The sequence below is a fragment of the Hyla sarda genome, chromosome 11 (assembly GCF_029499605.1).
Source record: "Hyla sarda isolate aHylSar1 chromosome 11, aHylSar1.hap1, whole genome shotgun sequence".
Classification (NCBI taxonomy): domain Eukaryota; kingdom Metazoa; phylum Chordata; class Amphibia; order Anura; family Hylidae; genus Hyla; species Hyla sarda.
This window is the reverse complement of record NC_079199.1, coordinates 19,290,416-19,312,459: the sequence shown is the minus strand read 5'-3', so window position 1 is coordinate 19,312,459 and position 22,044 is coordinate 19,290,416. Positions and strand designations below refer to the sequence as shown.

Here is a 22,044-nt window from a genome sequence, read left to right as displayed (position 1 = left end):
CGGCAATACCAAATATGTTTATTAAATTTTTTATGCTTTGTGGGGGTAAAATGGGAAAAAGGGATGCTTCACATTTTTTTACTTTTTTTTTTACACTTTTTATGTCCCCATAGGGGACTATTTATATCAATCATTTGATTGCTAATACTGTTCAGTGCTATGCATAGGGCATAGTACTGATCAGTGTTATCTGTGATCTTCTGCTCTGGTCTGCTCGATCTCAGACCAGAGCAAAAGACCCCAGGAGACGGCCGGAGGTAGGTGTGGGGACCTCCGGCCGCAATGCTGGATGATCGGATTGGATAGCAGCCGGGACCTGCCATGCATGATGCGAGCACCGGTCTGGTGCTCGCAGTCATCACAGAGCGTAAATGTATGCATGGTGCGCTAAGTACCACGGCACCATGACGTACATTTACGTCCATTGTTGTTAAGGGGTTAATATTTAGCTCTGGCTTCTCCCATTTCTCATCATCTTTGAGATGTTTCTCCACCTTGATTTGAGTCACCTGTGGTAAAATAAACTGATTAGACAGGATTTGGGAAGACACAGCCCTGTCTGTATAAGGTTTCACAGCTGACAATGTATATCAGAGCAAAACCAAGCCATGAGAAGGAGAGAACTGCCTGTAGAGCTCAGACAGGATTGTATGGAGGCACAGATCTGAAGAAGGGGACAAAAATGCACAGCGGCCTCCAATTTTTTAAGCATTGCTATAATTTGAAAACGCTTTTAACATGTTGTTCAGACATGTCAAAAGTTTGGGTCGCACTAGGTCTCAGTTCTGCTCCTTTTGTGAGTTTTAAGCCGATTAAGTGCACAGCAGAACTTTTCAACCATGGCTGGCTACAAGATCTAATTCACTGCATTAGAGTCTATGGTGAATGGGTTGTATTTGATTAACTAGCCAGGAAATTAGGAACATGCCTCTGCACACTTCACCCACTTTTCCTCTGGACAGGTTTTGATAATTCTCCCCCATAAAGCAGACTGGAGTTTGCAAAAAAAATAAAATGCACCAATGACTTTGAGACTGAAGAAAAAATTTCTCTGGTCTGATGAAACCAAGATTAAACTTTTTGGCCTCAATTCTAGGCATCATGTCTGGAGGAAACCAGGCATTGCTTATCACCAAATGTGAAAAAAGTGAAAGGGTCTAAAACTTTCCAAATTTATAGTACATATAGTTTTTTTGTTATGATTTAGAACTCCAAAACTTTTAAACAATTGCTTTGCGTCATCATAGTCTGACCTCTGACCTCTTTAATGTTATTCTCAGCTGTAACACATAGTAGAGACCCATTTCATATGGAGTGTGTTCAGCTCCAGAGCCCCATTTCAGCGCACATTATCTGTAAATTTTTCTTTAATTTTATGAAGGGGTTAAAGGAAATGTCCCACTGATTAAACCCCTGGAAGTGTTCATTTCCCCTGCAGCACCATAATGAGGAAAATTAAGGGGAACCTGTCATCACTTCTTGTACTGCCCAAACCAGGAGTCATTACGCAGGCCATATTTTCCTTCTCCCCTTCTAAAAATCATAACACTTTCAATTTTGCACCTACAGACCCATGTAAGGGCTAATTTTTTTCTGTCACCAATTGTACTTTGTAATGACATCAATCATTTTACCACAAAATCTACGGCGAAACCAAAAATATTTGTGGGGTGGAAATTGGGGAAATTTTTTGGGGGGGCTACCGTTTCTACGCAGTGCACTTTTCTGTAGAAATGGCACATTATCTTTATTCTGTAGGTCCATACAGTTACGGTTACAAGGATACCCAATTAATGTAGGTTTTATTTTATTTTACTACTTAAAAAAAAAATATAACTACTTGCACCAAAATTTGTATGCTGAAAATTGTCCTATACTGACCCCTATAACTTTTTAATTTTTCTGCATACGAGGCTATATGAGGGCTCTTTTTTTATTTGCGCCATGATCTGTAGTCTTCTATCGGTACAATTTTTGCTTTGATAGGACTTTTTAAACGCTTTTTATAAATGTTTTATGGTATATGATGGGACCAAAAAATTTGCATACGGCGGTGCCACATATGATTATGTTAATTTTTGTTTACATTATTTTATTTAAAAAATGGGAAAGGGGGGGGGGGGTGATACAAGCTTTTATTAGAGAATTTATTAATTATTTTTTTTTGTTTTTGTTACACTTTTTACTTTTTTTTAGTCCTCATAGAGGGCTATAACATGCAATCTTGCAATTGCATACACTGTTCAATACTGAGTTTTGGCTCAACATTGATCAGGGTTGTCGGTGCTCTGCTGCTCTAGCCTGCCATGGCTAGCCAGAGCTTCAAAGCATTGATCGGATGGCGAGGAGGCAGGTAAGGGCCCTCCCGCCGTCCGCTGATTGGGACATGGGATTTCACCGTGAATGTCCCACACAGCTCCGCTGAGCTATCTGGCACTGTTAACTGGGGCATTTAGATGCTGCAATACCTGGCATTAACCATGGGTCCTGGCTGCTGATAGCAACCGGGTATGAAGTGTGCTCAGCTGGTGAGCATGCTTCAAACCCTGCTAACGGGATCAGGGCGCCCTTGGTCCTTAAGTACCAGGACTTAAGGGTGTACCAGTACGCCCTTTAGTCCTTAACGGGTCAAAGGAAATCTGTCATCAGTGTCACCTACACTAGCCTGTTATACAGGCTTGTAGTGTGGGTGACATTGATCAAAATGATACATACCGCGTTGGGATCCGTGGCCCTGTTCCATCGTTAATCTTCTTTTTTCTAGTATGCTAATCAGCAGCTTGAGGCATGGGCGGAGCTCTGCTGGCTTCCCTGGGCACCGTGACGTCACTGCTCCCGAGTCAGAGCAACTGATCCCGATGAGCTAAGTATCATTTTTACTGAGCTCTGACCAAGATCTGAACTATTAACTCTCCAATTGGGTATTTTAATATGTGCTTTTTGTTTGTTTTTTTATTTTTAATCAAGACAATCTCTTCTCACTGAATATAAGTCTGACCAGTGACATATGAGAATACATACCTTCGCTAAAGGATTTCTTGTCTCAACCATTCCTCTCATAACAGTTGAAATAGCCTTTGGAAATGGCGTCTGATCATCATGAAGGGAATTCAGCTCCATCCCAAAGGCAACCTGTGGAATGCAAAATATAAATATTAATAACTAACTATATTAAAGGGAATCTGACCGCAGCATCACCCGCACTAACATGAATACATAGGTTAACAATGCAGGTAATGCTGTTTCAAACACAGTTTACTTTATAAAAATGTACTGTAAAAAATGTAAAAACTGTAATAATCCAAATATGCTAATGATCTCCTTTGGGAAATGGTAGCAGTCTCCAGCCTGTCTGAGCAATGATTATCCTGCCCACTGTGGCCCAATGACACAGCCCCCTTCATAAATTTCTCTCTTTCTGCTAAACCTGCCGAGACTTCACCGCTTTATGGCGCCCTGCTTTTGGAAATGGCAGGTCATATACGTCTTGTTACATCTAGCAGACATGCGGAATAAGGAAAGATGAATATTTATGAAGGGGGCCGTGTCATCGGACCGGAGCTGGCAGGATAATAATTGTTCAGAGAGGCTGGAGATCACCGATATTGCTCAAAGAATATGATTAGAATATTTGGATTATTAGAGTGCATTCACACTATGTATTTCTCAAGGGGAATTCTGCTCAGAAATTATGGTGCAGAAGCCTCCCATCATTTTCAATGGGATTCTGCTGCACCATTCACACAAAAGATCCCAGTCTCTGCCGAAAGAGCTAACATTTTCATTCTTTTAGCGGAGTCTGCTCTAAAATGCATTGCTGTCTATCGAGACGGCGCATTTCCGGGTGGTCCTAGGGCCGACTTGTTTTGCCAGCGCCCACTATAGATGGAATCTCCACCCGGATATTCTGGGCAGAGATTCCGTAGTGTAAATGGACAATTACAGTTTTCTCTGGAATGGCGAGATAGATTTTTATTAAGGTAAACTGAATATTTAGGTTAGTGTGGGTGATGCTACTGTCAGATTCCCTTAAAAAAGTTATGGGACCTGCCCCAGTACTCAGCCACTTAGAACCAATCAAAATGTAAGACACTGACCTCAGTATCTGAGGAGAGGGATTTAGGAGTAATTATTTCAGAAGACTTAAAGGTAGGAAGACAAAGTAATAGAGCAGCAGGAAACGCTAGCAGAATGCTTGGATGTATAGGGAGAGGTATAAGCAGTAGAGAGAGAAGTGCTCATGGGTGTATAGGGAGAGGTATAAGCAGTAGAAAGAGAGAAGTGCTCATGGATGTATAGGGAGAGGTATAAGCAGTAGAAAGAGAGAAGTGCTCATGGATGTATAGGGAGAGGTATAAGCAGTAGAAAGAGAGAAGTGCTCATGGATGTATAGGGAGAGGTATAAGCAGTAGAAAGAGAGAAGTGCTCATGGATGTATAGGGAGAGGTATAAGCAGTAGGGAGAAGTGCTCATGCCGCTGTACAGAACATTGGTGAGACCTCACTTGGAGTATTGAGCGCAGTACAGGAGGCCGTATCTCCAGAAGGATATAGATACTCTAGAGAGAGTTCAGAGAAGACACTAAACTAGTACATGGATTGCAGGATAAAACTTACCAGGAAAGGTTAAAGACCTTAACATGTATAGAAGAAACAGAGGGGATATGATAGAGACTTTTATATACATATAAGGGAATCAACACAGTAAAGGAGGAGAACATATATATAAGAAGAAAAACTGCCACAAGAGGACATAGTTTTAAATTAGAGGGGAAAGGTTTCTGCAGTAATATCAGGAAGTATTATTTACTGAGAGTAGTGGATGCATGGAATAGCCTTCCTGCAGAAGTGGTCGCTGCAAATACAGTGAAGGAGTTTAAACATGCATGGGATAAGCATAAGGCTGTCCTTCATATAAGATAGGGCCAGGGACTATTCATAGTATTCAGATTATTGGGCAGACTAGATGGGCCAAATGGTTCTTATCTGCTGACACATTCTATGTTTCTATTTTTGGTTTATTGTACTAGTATTCAATTATATAAACATAGATTTTGTGTGTAATTAGGATCATTCATAATTACCTTGGCAATAACATCCAACGTAACTCTACTCAGCATATCGTGCATTCCAACCTGACATTTTCCATCTGCCTTATCTCCCAGCGTGTCTACCAGATCTTCTGCTTTTTCATTAAAAGTTCCCATTAATCCTACCAAGTACCTGAAAGGAAAGTAAACAATGTTGAAATATGATGTTAAGGAAGCATTCCAGGATTTTTTTCTGCTTATATAGTGCAGCATAGGCTATTATTAGAGAATAATGTAGAGGTTCTTGTGTATGCATTCTGCTTATCTCTTTTTGCTGATGTGGCATGCATGGAATAGGCTCCATTTTGGTTTACAAATGCACAGTGATATGGATTCTGTAATACAGCCTATATTTCCCCAAAAAATATACATGATATAATCTGTATAGATTCTCACGTTCTGCTGAATGCTGGATCCATAATCCTCCTCTGTTTGTGCCAATGGCCATAATCACGATCCGTCACTAAACCTGTCCCCATGAATCTACAAGGGAATAAAAATTATAAAAATTGTAAAATTCTTTCTTAGATACTATAGTTATAGTTTAAAAACAAATGCTTAGGTCAACATCTATCATCTATATATTCAAAATGGCCACTTCAGAAGATCGTGTAGTGCATTGGACTTTCTTCGGCCTTCATAACTACAACTACAAGTCATTATGGCAAAGATCTTTCTAGATGATAAAATGAAAGGTAGCTTCCATGACTATACGACCCATGGCACGGTGCACTGTCCTGCTGACACAGTCCTTCTGCCATAGATGGATAAACTTGGTTGGCCACAAGACTTAAGATAAGCACTGCTATCCATATGTCCATCCATAGGTATAGAGGAACCAGGGTTTGCCATAAAAACATTCCCCAACACCATTACACCTTTTCTACCTGCCTAAACTATTCACCTGACAAGAACGATTCAAAGATTCATGCTGCTTGTGCCAAATTCTGCACCATCAGCATGATGCCGCAGAGATCTGGACTCATCTGATCTAGCATTGGTCTCATCCTGGTCTCATGACATGTTATCCATAATGATATCACCTCATATGACCACAGTAGCTAATCGCTGCAGTGGGATGTTACGTCACTATAGACAAAACATCAACAAGGCTGAAACAATTGATACTGTATCATCTTGTTAGGATGTCAACATCTGAGAACAGGTTTGTCCAGGATTAGAAATATATATTTTTTTTTGCCTAAACACCTAAAACAGCACCACTCTTGTCTATAGGCTGTGCTTGGTATTACAGTTTAATGAAACAAAGATTAAAAAAAAATGTAGACAATCCGAATGGTGCCTTCCTTAAAGAATGAGAATTGCCAGGATTTTAAAAGGCAATTTTTATTGAAGATGGTGCAACTTTAAAAGTTTCGAATCCGTCCCGGATTCGAAACTTTTAAAGTTGCACCATCTTCAATAAAAATTGCCTTTTAAAATCCTGGCAATTCTCATTCTTTAAGGAAGGTGCCATTCGGATTGTCTACATTTTTTATCTTTGTTTCATTGTACCCACCGGACTGAGAAGTTACGGGAATAGGATGCCGAGGCTGCCACCTTCTACAGACTCTACATGCAGTTTATGGTGTTGTACTCTTAGTACAACATCACACGGTAAGGTGCATTTTATCCACACACCTTACTATAAGATGTCGCAGTATTACACTAGGAGCGCACCTCTTTCTTACTGGTATTACAGTTTAACTCTGTGTGGTAATTTAGGAATTATATTCTCTATGTTAATTTTGCAACCTATTGTTTTTCTTGCCCCAGTGTACAGTATCTACAGTTCCTATTAAAACCTGTGTGTTTCCATGATAAACGACTACAAGCAAATCCTGTGCAGTCTGCAGGGACACTGAATATACGTTGGCAAGAAGCAGAGGGCAGATAGAAGGAAGAATGATTGCAGGATACGACTACACAGGGTATGTTTGTAGCCTGTCACTATAGAGACACGAGTCTACATAGGAGCTTTATACACAAAACGGTAGGATATTTAATCATATCTGGTTTCAAAGTTGCTAAGTGGATAAATCCTTTAAGCCATTGTTACCTTGATCCAAACAAAGTTTCGATACGTTTATAGAAATTGTCTTTGGTGTACTTTGGTGACATCAAGAATTCCTGAGGGGAAAAAAATGAAACTACAAGTTAATGGGGTATTCCTGGATTATTTTTCTTTAGCTTTTTAGCCCATGATGCCAAGTTATAATACAGTGTTATATGCTTCTATTACATCTGTGACCGCGTTGTCCTATTTTTATGCAAAGGACCCCCCACCTGGAACTGCTATAGTGCAACATGTCATAAGTTACGTGGTCTCCAGTGGGCTTGGCTATGCTGCAGTGGGTAATGCATACCATTACTTCATTAAATTCCTTCCACCGTGCTATTCACCCACCCACTGCAGCATAGTCACGCCCCCCTGGAGACCATGTGACTTATAGCATGTTGTCTCTGGCTGCATGGAAATGGGACAAAGTGCCACATGGAAGTCATAGAAGCATATTACATAGTATTACAACTTGGCATCATGGCCTCAAGGGCTGAATAAATATCCTGGAATATCCACTTAAATAAAATGACAAATACTGATCTGTTGGTTTCATTATTTGCTTTTAAAGGGGCTATCCCAAGATATAAAATTATTTCCTATCCCTATCATATAGGGACAGCCCCATGGAGAATGAATGGAGTGCTGGCTTGGCTTCCATTCGTAAGATCTCTTTGGGTCCCAGCAGTTATACCCTTATTGTTCAGCTAGTTATACCCTATCTTATGGATAGAAGATAACTTTGTATCTTGGGATAACCTTTTTTAAAGGGGTGCTCCGGGGAAGTTAGGAAAAATAATAAAAATGCCCAAAAGCCACCACAATACCTGTTCTGTGGCTATGCTGCAACTCTGTGTAATGGCTGCCAGCCAATTACATTTACTCTCTGTTAGCATGCTGTGTTGCTGTAAACAAACTGTACATTACTTTTCTTTCAAACTATCCTTCCTCCCAGCAATAAATCATGTTATTCTCTGAATGGCAGCAGTCAGTTATTAGATCTACAGCAGGCAAAAAGCAGCATTATGTGCTGAGGAGACTGGGCTGTTTATCTCTGGCAAGATCCTCCCACAGAGAGGGGAGGGGGAGGGGAGGTGTGGCTGTGAAACCAGAGCCCTAGACAGAAATCATGGGGTGTTTGTCTTTCAGGAGGGTGAAAGCTAGCCTCAGTGAAGAATTTGCACAAAGACAAGGAGGATCTGATAATGACGTCTTTCCCTCACTCACTGCATGTACTGTAAGTGACAGCTGGAAAAGGGAAACTGCTCTATATAGCTAATAAATGATATTTAGACAATGTATAGGTTGGTGAGACAGAAGGATAGGCTATGGGTTTAGTTCCCTGGAGTACCCTATTAAGGGTACATTCACATGGGCAGGTCTTTTGTGGGTTTTCCAAGGCAGATTTTCCGAGGCAGGAAATCCACAACAGACCCCCATAAAGTTAACGTAATCTGCTGCGGATTTTACACTGCAGAAGACCCGCCACTGCTAAAACCTGCAGCGGGAAACTCTCAAAAAAGATCCACCTGTGTGAACATACCCTATTATGTCCTGCTAGTCATATACAGAAAAAAACAGTACTTGTGATTGAATATTAATCAGTAGAATACAGGAATAGACGGGAATCACACTATAGACACGCTTGGTTACTTGCCTTAACTCCTTCTGGGGTGACAACAAGCACCAATATACTGTGTAATCCATTAATACGTATCACTGGACCATATTTTTCAACCCTAGAAAATAAATGCTATTATGACAATTGGATACACTAACAGCACTACTGTAGATTGAAGACAACCCCTTTTCAGGCCTGAAGTAGCTTATTGCTGCAGTTCTCAGTCTGAAGAATTGCACCTAACTACAATGTATTTCCCAACCAGAGTGCCTCCAGTTGTTGCAAAACTACAACTCCCAGCATGCCCGGACAGCCAAAGGCTGTCCGGACATGCTGGGAATTGTAGTTTTGCAACGGCTGGAGACACATTGGAAAACACTGGACTACAGATATCCACTGTGGCATTACATGTCAGCCATCCCAATGGATCCCAATTGATTCTAAAGGTAGATGGACTGAAAAGTATCCATTTTTTGTTAGGGGCTGTCCACCCTAACTCACAGAGCATGGTCACTAATAGGGTTTACAAAAAGAAGTATGTATCTAGATCTATTTTTATGTACATCAACAAACATTCTACATCCTAATGTTAAATTTTTGTTGTAATTTTTTCAGGACAATGGTGTCCTCTAAGCTGTTGAAGGGTTATTCCCAAATTCTGCTATGACATATCACTTGGATAAGACCTAGCATTATGATCAGTTGGGGTCTGACCTTTCTGATGATCACAAGTATGAAGAGACTCCAGTCCATTTGGCTAATTTCCTGCAGAACATTTAATCGGCGGGGATGCCGGTTGTCAACAATCAACTAATAGACTATTGATGCATCAAACATATTCTCAGGAAAACCCCTTTAGGGTAGGGTCACACGTATCCGCAGCATGTTTGACGCTGTGAATGCGCTACTGACCATCCCTAGAGTGTGCCTCATGCTGTGTCCTGCGTTGTCTGCTCCTAGCAGCAATCCCCCACTATGAGTAGACACACAGGGACCTGGAAGTCGTACGCATGCGCAGTGTACTCACAGACATCGCGGCTGCTCTCGGCCTAGCTCAGGGAGCAGGGGGAACGACTGTGAGTACACATCACATGTGCACGTACAACTTGTAGATCCCTGTGTGTCTGCTCATAGCGGCGGATTGCTGCTACGAGCAGACAACGCAGGGCACAGCAGAAGGCACATTCTAGGGATGGTCAACTACACTGTGGATGCGCTACATGTGACCCTACCCTTAGGGTGTATTCACACTTACAGAATTCTGTGCATATTTGATGCACAGGATTTAAAGGGGTACTACCGTGGAAGACTTTTTTTTTTAAAATCAACTGGTGCCAGAAAGTTAAACAGATTTGTAAATCAATCCCATAAAAAAATCTTAATCCTTCCAGTACTTTTTAGGGGCTGTATACTAAAGAAAAATCCAAAAAAGAAATGCATTTCCTGTGATGTCCTGACCACAGTGCTCTCTGCTGACCTCTGCTGTCCATTTTAGGAACTGGAGAAAATCCCAATAGCAAACATATGCTTCTCTGGACAGTTCCTAAAATGGACAGCAGAGATCAGCAGAGAGCACTGTGGTCAGGACATCACAGGAAATGCATTTCTTTTTGGATTTCTCTTTAGTATACAGCCCCTAAAAAGTACTGGTAGGATTAAGATTTTTTTAATAGAAGTGATTTACAAATCTGTTTAACTTTCTGGCACCAGTTGATTAAAAAAAAAAAAAAGTTTTCCACAGTAGTACCCCTTTAAGGCTGTGTTCAGTAATTCAGCTTACATTAAAATCTGCAGCATAAAATCATCAGCTTCAAATCCTGTGCATTAAATACGTGCAGGATACTGTACATGTCAAAACACCCTTAATCATCATTGGTTGGGATGATGGCAGTTTTACCCCAAGATCCCTACGTGTTAGTATATCCTGGCTATATACCACCATTAACCAAAAATGAAATGTTGCAAAGAGACATACACCCAGAGGCTGCAGCAGCTTGTAGTAAGCGTTATATCTCACTCCACTGCTAATTTATCAGTGATGTCCTCCATGCTCCAGGATCCCCTCTTATGTGTCTGCAGTTTATGGGAGACAAGCAGCTAGTCTACATCCACCAGCTCGGGGATGACAGAAAACTAAAGAGGCAGCCAACAGACACGAAACTGGGGGGAAAATGCCACATAGAAGTTATATAATAGATCAGAAATAGTTATACATGTACATACACTACTACATAGGCGTGCGCAGCCTATTGCATTAGGGTGTGCACCCTAAAGCACAAACTCACTCCGCGCATGCGTGTGTGTGTGTGTGTTTATGTATGTATATATGTATATATATATATATATATATATATACATACATACACACACACACACACTCTTGCTTGCATAGTGTAGGAGGATTGTATCCAGGGCCGGTTTTAGGCTTAGCATGGCCCTGGGCAAAATCAGAAGTGGGGTCCCAAAAGTCGTAATAGTGCACTAATCAGATTAGCACTATTAGTCACTTCAAATACCATAAAAAAATATCTAAAAAGCAAAAAAAAAAAATGGTACCGATAAAAACTACAAATCACAGCGCTAAAAATTACCCTCACATCCCCATATACAGAAAAATAAAAGTGCTATAGGGATCAAAATAGTACAATTTTATATTTTTGTATAGTTCCCCCACATTAGGGTTGGCAGTATAAATCTCCCACATTAGGATGGAAATATATTTCCCCCACATTAGGTTGGCAGTATAGTTCCCCACATTAGGTTAGTAGTACAGTTCCCCCACATTAGGTTGGCAGTATAGTTCCCCCACATTAGGTTGGCAGTATAGTTCCCCCACATTAGGTTGGCAGTATAGTTCCCCCACATTAGGTTAGTAGTACAGTTCCTCCACATTAGGTGCAGCACAGTTCCCCCACAGGTGCAATATAGTTCTCCCACATTAGGTGCAGTACAGTTCCCCCACATTAGGTGTAGTATAGTTCCCCCACATTAGGTGCAGTATAGTTCCCCACATTAGGTGCAGTACAGTTCCCCCACATTAGGTGCAGTATAGTCCCCCACATTAGGTGCAATACAGTTCCCCCACAATAGGTGCAATATAGTTCCCCCACATTAGGTGCAATATAGTTCCCCCACATTAGGTGCAATATAGTTCCCCCACATTAGGTGCAGTACAGTTCCCCCACATTAGGTGCAGTACAGTTCCCCCACATTAGGTGCAATAGTTCCCCCACATTAGGTGCAATATAGTTCCCCCACATTAGGTGCAGTACAGTTCCCCTACATTAGGTGCAGTACAGTTCCCCCACATTAGGTGCAATATAGTTCCCCCACATTAGGTGCAATATAGTTCCCCCACATTAGGTGCAATACAGTTCCCCCACATTAGGTGCAATACAGTTCTCCACATTAGGTGCAGTATAGTTATAATTGTAGGGAGGAGGACAAGTCTAGTATTTACCATGAGGCTTACGGGACTAATTCTACCCCTGATCTTATATTTGCCAAGGGGTTCAATGGGCGGAGCCAAAGGGTTGTCAAAATTAGGTTTTGCCTAGAGTGTCAGAAATCCATGCACCAGCCCTGACTAGACCTCCCACTTGTGTGTATGTTTGCTGGTGTTTATAGGGAGGCATTTGATGTGGATTTGAAAAAAAAATTGTAAGTTGAATAGTAAAACTCATGTTTTTCTTTACTTGGCAAACAGAAGAACGCTTTTACTATAAGATGGGGGCACAGAGGGGGGAATATTCCAAATAGAATTTTTTTTTGCACCAGATTGGTTGAAAAAGTGATGCGGCACCCAGCAAGCTTGGAGCAGTGTGCACGCTGTAGTTTTGGGTCTGCAGCTGACCCAAAACTAGGACTCCCAGCATGTTACACCATAATCTAAATTGTACTCCTATATAGATGTGTGGAGTTGTAGTTTTGGTCATCATAGATTGTATCAGGGCATGCTGGGAATTGTAGTTGGTAACTGCACCTCCCAGCATTGCATTACTTCAAGGAATGCAATGCTGGGATTTGCAGTTACCAACTACAATTCCCAGCATGCCCTGATACAATATATGGTGACCAAAACTACAACTCCCATTATGTTGCACTGGGGGTGCTGTGTGTGTGTGTGTGTGTGTGTGTGTGTGTGTGTGAAGTGCTGTGTGTGAGTGTGGGGGGGGGGGGTGCTGTGTGTGAGTGTGGAGGGGGTGCTGTGTGTGTGTGTTTGAGGGGTGCTGTGTGTTTGATGGGTGCTATGGGGGGGATTGCGTACATAATACATACATAATATAAAATACATTCATAATACATAAAAAAAATTAAAAAAAATTTATTTCAGCTACCGGGTTGGTGCTGTAGTCGTTTTTACTATTTTTGCTGGTAGAAGAGCACGGACTGCAGAGAACAGGCCGTGTCCCGTGTATCAGAACAAAGGAAAAAAGAAAGTTGCCTCTTTCAAGGTGCTTGTAGTATTAAAACATCAAACCTTTAATCTGTATGCATTAAAAATAGAAAAAGGTGACATCAATCATTAAAGAGAAGTGAAACGCCAACACGTTTTGAGCAAAATGTAGCTCTTAATCATGGCTATATGTAGCCCAAAACACACTGGAGTTTCACTTTTCTTTTATGATGTCACCTTTTTCTATTTATAATGTATACAGATTAAAGGTTTGATGGTTTAATACTACAAGCACCGTTATCCTTGGAAGAGATGGAGGCAACTTTCTTTTTTCTTTTGTTCTGATTCATAATACATATATACATACGTCATACATACATACACACATCATACATGCATAATCTACACACACATATATATATATATATATATATATATACACACACACACACACATACATAATGCATAAATACATACTATATGCATACAAACATCATACATATATAATACATACAAACATCATACATATATAATACATGCATACATCATACATATGCACACCATACATAATACATACACAAATCCATAATATATACACATACACATCATACATAAATACATCATACATACATAACATACAGTACATACATAACATATATATGGTATGTATGTACTGTATGTTCTGTATGTATGATGTATGTATGTATGATGTATTTATGTATGATGTGTGTGTATATATAATGGATTTGTGTATGTATTATGTATGGTGTGCATATGTATGTATTATATATGTATGATGTTTGTATTTATGCATTATATATATATATATATATATATATGTATATATATTATACATACATAATGCATAAATACAAACATCATACATATATAATACATACATAATACATACATATGCACACCATACATAATACATACACAAATCCATTATATATACACACACACACCATACATAAATACATCATACATACATACATAATACACACCATACATACATATTACACACATCATACATACATACTACATACATACATACATAATACACACATCATACATACATAATACACACACCATACATACATAATACACACCATACATACATAATACACACCATACATACATAATACACACCATACATACATAATACACACCATACATACATAATACACATCATACATACATAATACACACCATACATACATAATACACACCATACATACATAATACACACCATACATACATATTACACACATCATACATACATAATACACACCATACATACATAATACACACCATACATAATACACACACCATACATACATAATACACATCATACATACATAATACACATCATACATACATAATACACACATCATACATACATAATACACACCATACATACATAATACACATCATACATACATATTACACACACCATACATACATAATACACACCATACATACATATTACACACATCATACATACATATTACACACATCATACATACATATTACACACATCATACATACATAATACACATCATACATACATAATACACACCATACATACATAACACACACCATACATACATATTACACACACCATACATACATATTACACACACCATACATACATAATACACACACCATACATACATAATACACACACCATACATACATAATACACATCATACATACATAATACACATCATACATACATAATACATACACCATACATACATAATACACACACCATACATACATAATACACACACCATACATACATAATACACACACCATACATGCATAATACACACACCATACATGCATAATACACACACCATACATGCATAATACACACACCATACATACATAATACACACCATACATACATAATACACATCATACATACATAATACACACCATACATACATATTACACACACCATACATACATAATACACACCATACATACATATTACACACATCATACATACATATTACACACATCATACATACATATTACACACATCATACATACATACATACATACATAATACACACCATACATACATATTACACACATCATACATACATAATACACACCATACATACATATTACACACATCATACATACATAATACACACCATACATACATATTACACACATCATACATACATATTACACACATCATACATACATATTACACACATCATACATACATAATACACACCATACATACATATTACACACATCATACATACATAATACACACCATACATACATAATACACACCATACATACATAATACACACCATACATAATACACACACCATACATACATAATACACATCATACATACATAATACACACCATACATACATATTACACACATCATACATACATATTACACACATCATACATACATATTACACACATCATACATACATACATAATACACACCATACATACATATTACACACATCATACATACATAATACACACCATACATACATATTACACACATCATACATACATAATACACACCATACATACATATTACACACATCATACATACATATTACACACATCATACATACATATTACACACATCATACATACATAATACACACCATACATACATATTACACACATCATACATACATAATACACACCATACATACATAATACACACCATACATACATAATACACACCATACATAATACACACACCATACATACATAATACACACATCATACATACATAATACACACCATACATACATAATACACACATCATACATACATAATACACACATCATACATACATATTACACACACCATACATACATATTACACACACCATACATACATATTACACACATCATACATACATAATACACACCATACATACATATTACACACATCATACATCCCACCCCCCTCCCGTCCTCGGTCTGTGCACTTTTCTTACCTGCGGCAGCCATGTTGGGGTCAGAGGCCGGGCACGTCCACTCCCATCTGTTGTACACTTTGCACCATCGCCCACTTCTTCCTCATGCCGAGGAATGGACACTTGGTGCCAGGAGTTGCGGCCAGGATCATCCCAGGAGGTGGAAGCAGACGTGCGCAGCTGTGGGGCAGCCCCTGCGTCTGCAGTTAGCGCAGCAGTGTGCGCGGCCGGGGAAGGGGGAGGAGCGGCCCGGAGGAAGGGGAAAAGAGTGGCCCAGAGGAAGGGGGGATAGAGCGGCCGGAGGACGGGGGATAGAGCGGCCCGGAGGAAGGGGATAGAGCGACCCAGAGGAAGGGGGGATAGAGCGGCCGGAGGACGGGGGATAGAGCGACCCAGAGGAAGGGGGGATAGAGCGGCCGGAGGACGGGGGATAGAGCGGCCCGGAGGAAGGGGATAGAGCGACCCAGAGGAAGGGGGGATAGAGCGGCCGGAGGACGGGGGATAGAGCGACCCAGAGGAAGGGGGGATAGAGCGGCCGGAGGACGGGGGATAGAGCAGCCCGGAGGAAGGGGATAGAGCGGCCCGGAGGACGGGGGAAAGAGCGGCCTGAGCCGCAAATAAAAAAAAATGCATTTTTAAACATCCGGTGTGCCCTGAAAGTCTTTCAGGGCACACCGGATGTTGAAAAATGCATTTTTTTTTTAAATTTGCGGCTCCGGCCAATCTATCCCCCGTCCTCCGGCTGGTGATGTCGGGGATGTCCGGTGGGGCTGTGGTTTAGTAGTGAGGAAAAAATAAAAAAAATAAAAAAGTCCTGCAGCAGCGGGCCGCGGTGATTAGGGTGTGCCTGTGCACACCCGGCACACCCCGTGCGCACGCCTATGCACTACTACTTATCCTGAAAAGTGTATTGAAAGATTAGCAACCACTAATCATTTACCCTTGTAGGAAAAGCTGTGTGCAATGCCTAATAATCCCTGTGGTGGCGCTGCAGGGAAATTGAACACTTACTAGCCAGATGTTCAGATTACAGCTGATTCTTGGATGGACACTTTGTGGTCTGCTTATTGTCCCCGGTTTATAAAAGGATCGGCCACACTAATGCTCTAATAATAGTTTCCATAAAAATAAAGAAAAGAAACAAATAAAATATAGTAGCCAGTAAAGAATTATCACGGGTGATAACTTACCATTCCAGGAAGGTGTCATATATGACCTTATTATTCCTCATTATCTTAATTATCGTTGGCGAGTGTCCAAAAAGAAAACTGCAATATAAACAGAATAGTATATCTCATTATTTCTTTTGTTGGTTTACACAGTAAGTAAGCATTTATTAACCTCTTGATCGCCCATATGTGCTCTTACGATTTACAACGGGCTTTGGGCATTTTTATGATGGCCGGCCCGGGTCGCCATGCTGACAAATCATGACATGGCATGTAAGGTAGCTGTGGAGCTCTGTGACCCCATCGGCAGCCCAATGGTGAAGTCTTTCCACTGGAGCCAGAGTGCTTAAAGGGGTCATCCACCATAAGGTGATTGTAGTAGTACCTGCCAGAACTGGGTATTTCCTGTTAAATTTCATTCTCTAAACTACACATCCCATAGTTCCATAGTTTGTAAGTATGTGATCACTTTCCTCCCTCCCTCCCACACATCAGCCACCCCTCCCATTGAAATACACCCATGATCCCTTCAATGCAATACATCAGTGTTTTCTAAAAAGGGTGCCTACAGCTGTTGCAAAATGAACTCTCTCCCACCCATCGGTCGCTCCCCCCATTGAAGCAGGACAGACTCCTTCTGATCACCTTCTGATGTCAGGTCCCGACGCACTGCAGTCTGGGAAATCCCGAGACCTGAGTAATTTTGTATGCTGTTAAAAATAAATAGTGCGGCGAAAATCACAGAATTGTGAGAAAACCGCCACACACAGGTACAGACACTATATTAGGAACTACACTAACGTTACAGCCCCTGTAGCATAGTCAAATAAAAAAAGATCCTGGAATACCCATTTAAGAAGGCCCCCAGGCCTGCCATGTATGTGTCAGTATATGTATACATTGCCTGTGAGCATAATACAGATGACAAATTATCCGTTTAGTATTTTTTGTACATTATATATTACTATATTACAGTGTAGGGAAAGAATGAATGTCATTGTGTAACAGCGACTGGTTAGAGCTGCTTCAAACAGGAGGACAAGTTTTATTGTTTGGAAAAACTATTTTTAAAGAATTACTTGGCAGAAACTCAGCTGACATATGTGATGTCCCAGTACGGGATGATGTGGCCCCATACTGTCCTCCTGCCCTGTCAGGCAGAGTCCCTGCATGTTCCCAGGGCTCCCCTGCAGCATACCCCCATTATGTATATAGGTTTGCCTCATTTAATGTACTGTTGCTTTAATGTTTGTACCACATGATTGTTACCCAGAGGGATCCAGTGACCAGGTGACCTATGGGCTCCTTGCACAGCCCCTATATAACCAGGGGGGGGCTGCAATCCTTCTCCTCTGCTGTATGCTGAGGTCCAGTGCAGTCGTGTCTGTGTCCAGAGCATTGGAGGCCTCAAGCCTAAAGTCCTGCAGACACAAGTCGGTCATCAGTAAGTCAAGTCATCTTATTGTCAGTCACCATCTCTGTCAAGTCAAGTCCATCTGTAGTCACCATGGCCTGCACTAAAGTCAGTCTAACTACTGCAAGTCCCAGCAAGCCTGCGAGGTCTCCCTGTGTCACTGGTCCCCTCCCTGGGATATTTGGCAGTACTGCAAAGACTATATCACCTGTCTTGCCTCAGTAAAGCTGCCGTTATCCTTAATCTGGCGTTGGTGTCTTCATTGCCCCTGCCTAACCCAGGATCAGCGGTATTACCTTCGGGTGGTTAAGGCTAAACCACACCCTGGCATCAGGACAAGAAGGGGTTAATACCATCTGCCCCTTGGGCCATAACATCTGCCTTGCATCTACCCTGCACCTCACATCCCGACACCACATATAGTAATGTTCACCCTTTACCCACTGAGATATCTGCTGGCAATCAGTGAATGGGAACATTCTAGTTTCCATTCAAAGGCTGAAACTTCTGAGAGTTCTCATACTTTTGTCATGTAATTGAGGAAGAGGCATTACCAGGAGTGTAACTATAGGGCAGTGTTTCCCAACTAGGATGCCTCCAGCTGTTACAAAATTACAACTACCAGCAGCCGTGTGCTGTCTGGCATGCAGGGAGTTGTAGTTTTGCAACAGCTGAAGGCACCCTGTTTGGGAAACACTACTATACGGTGTGCAGAGGTATCAGTTGACCCCGGTCCCTGTGCCTGAGGTGGACATAGGGCTACATAAGAAGATACCAGTACTACAAATGGCACATGGTAGACAGAGGGCCATGTTCCAAATTTAGCATGAGGGCCCAGGAGCTACAAGTTATGCCTTTGGGAATCACAAGCCCCAATCCACCAACAAAGGTTGGGTTTTCAAAGAGGCACTCCTGCAAATTATTTTATTTTTTTAATGTGTTTTTCAGGTTCTTGTGTATGCCTTGTGCTTCAAGCTGTTGTGGCAGGTGTGGGTTTTCAACATTTCCCTTGCCTCCTCTGGATTCACAGAGTGAGTCATCTAATTACTCCGTTAGCCAACAGCTGAGACCCATTAGTGGGTTGTTATCAGTTCACATTATAAGCAGTTTAGATGCATTTTCTTATTGAAAGTGAATTTTTTAGAGCAATATTAAAAAGTGATTTGACCTACAATCACATTTTGTATGCCAATTTGAAATTTTCAGGTTATGTTTACATGTTGATTTTTACAGGATTTTGTAGTGTGATTTTACTGCGCTTTGGCCATATTTTTTCTGTGATTTTAAAAATTACTATAAAAATTATGCATTTTCAAGGTTGTGATTTTTCCTCAAAAGATCCACCCAGCACAGAATCAGCGCCTATTTTGCGTGGAGTTTTACTGCGGAAATAAGCGCAGGAAGTCAAATTTCCAATGACTTAAAGGGGTACTTCGCCCCTAGACATCTTATCCCCTATCCAAAGGATAGGGGATAAGATGTCAGATCGCCGGGGTCCCGCTGCTGGGGACCCCCGGGATTTCCGCTGCGGCACCGCACTATCATTACTCTACAGAGCGAGTTCGCTCTGCACATAATGATGGGCGATACAGGAGCCTCCGCCCCTCGTGATGTCACGGCCCACCCCCTCAATACAAGTCTATGGGAGGGGGCGTGGAGGTCGTCACGCCCCCTGCTATAGACTTGTATTAAGGGGGCGGGCCGTGATGTCACGAGGGGCAGAGCCATGACGTCGCGCTGCTCCGTCCCCTGTATCGCCCGTCATTACGCACAGCGGGACCCCGGCAATCTGACATCTTATCCCCTATCCTTTGGATAGGGGATAAGATGTCTAGGGGCGGAGTACCCTTTAACCCCTTAAGGACCAGGCCATTTTACACCTTAAGGACCAGAGCGTTTTTTGCACATCTGACCACTGTCACTTTAAACATTAATAACTCTGGAATGCTTTTAGTTATCATTCTGATTCCGAGATTGTTTTTTCGTGACATATTCTACTTTAACTTACTGGTAAAATTTTATGGTAACTTGCATCCTTTCTTGGTGAAAAATCCCCAAATTTGATGGAAAAAAAATGAAAATTTTGCATGTTTCTAACTTTGAAGCTCCCTGCTTGTAAGGAAAATTGATATTCAAAATAATTTTTTTTTTTGTTCACAATATGTCTACTTTATGTTTGCATCATAAAATTTATGAGTTTTTACTTTTGGAAGACACCAGAGGGCTTCAAAGTTCAGCAGCCATTTTGAAATTTTTCACAAAATTTTCAAACTCGCTATTTTTCATGGACCAGTTCAGGTTTGAAGTGGATTTGAAGGGTCTTCATATTAGAAATACCCCATAAAAGACCCCATTATAAAAACTACACCCCCCCAAAGTATTCAAAATGACATTCAGTAAGTGTATTAACCCTTTAGGTGTTTCACAGGAATAGCAGCAAAGTGAAGGAGAAAATTCAAAATCTTCATTTTTTACACTCGCATGTTCTTGTAGAACCAATTTTTGAATTTTTGCAAGGGGTAAAAAGGAGAAAATTTTTACTTGAATTTGAAACCCAATTTCTCTCGAGTAAGCACATACCTCATATGTCTATGTTAATTGTTCGGCGGGCGCAGTAGAGGGCTCAGAAGGAGCAACAAATAGTTTTTGGGGGGCATGTCACCTTTAGGAAGCCCCTATGGTGCCAGGACAGCAAAAAAAAAAAACACATGACATACCATTTTGGAAACTAGACCCCTCGGGGAACGTAACAAGGGGTAAAGTGAACCTTAATACCCCACAGGTGATTCACGACTTTTGCATAGGTATAAAAAAAATAATAATTTACCTAAAATGCTTGGTTTCCCAAAAATTTTACATTTTTTAAAAGGATAATAGCAGAAAATACCCCCCAAAATTTGAAGCCCAATTTCTCCCGATTCAGAAAACACCCCATATGGGGGTGAAAATTGCTCTGCTGGTGCACTACAGGTCTCAGAAGAGAAGGAGTCACATTTGGCTTTTTGAAAGCAAATTTTGCTCTGGGGGCATGCCGCATTTATGAAGCCCCTATGGTGCCAGGACATTAAAAAAAAAACACATGGCATACCATTTTGGAAACTAGACCCCTCGGGGAGCATAACAAGGGGTAATGTTAACCTTAATACCCCACAGGTGATTCACAACTTTTGCATATGTAAAAAAAAAAAAATTATTTTTACCTAAAATGCTTGGTTTCCCAAAAATTTTACATTTTTAAAAAGGGTAATAGCAGAAAATACCCCCCAAAATTTGTAACACAATTTCTCCCGAGTACGGCGATACCCCATATGTGACCCTAAACTGT

At 40.7% G+C, this 22,044-nt stretch overlaps 1 protein-coding gene across 2 annotated transcripts in view; it reads right to left on the bottom strand.

The window, feature by feature from the left end:
* LOC130295924 (cholesterol 24-hydroxylase-like) overlaps positions 1-22,044 on the bottom strand; it is an 88,654-nt gene that overhangs the window by 15,723 nt on the left and 50,887 nt on the right. For both annotated transcript variants that reach the window (XM_056547252.1, XM_056547251.1), the window contains 6 exons: positions 17,327-17,404; positions 8,806-8,887; positions 7,149-7,219; positions 5,486-5,572; positions 5,084-5,222; positions 3,022-3,132 (listed from right to left, as the gene is read on the bottom strand). In XM_056547252.1, the coding sequence (XP_056403227.1) occupies positions 3,022-3,132; positions 5,084-5,222; positions 5,486-5,572; positions 7,149-7,219; positions 8,806-8,887; positions 17,327-17,404 (568 nt within the window). The remainder of the gene's footprint in view (positions 1-3,021; positions 3,133-5,083; positions 5,223-5,485; positions 5,573-7,148; positions 7,220-8,805; positions 8,888-17,326; positions 17,405-22,044) is intronic.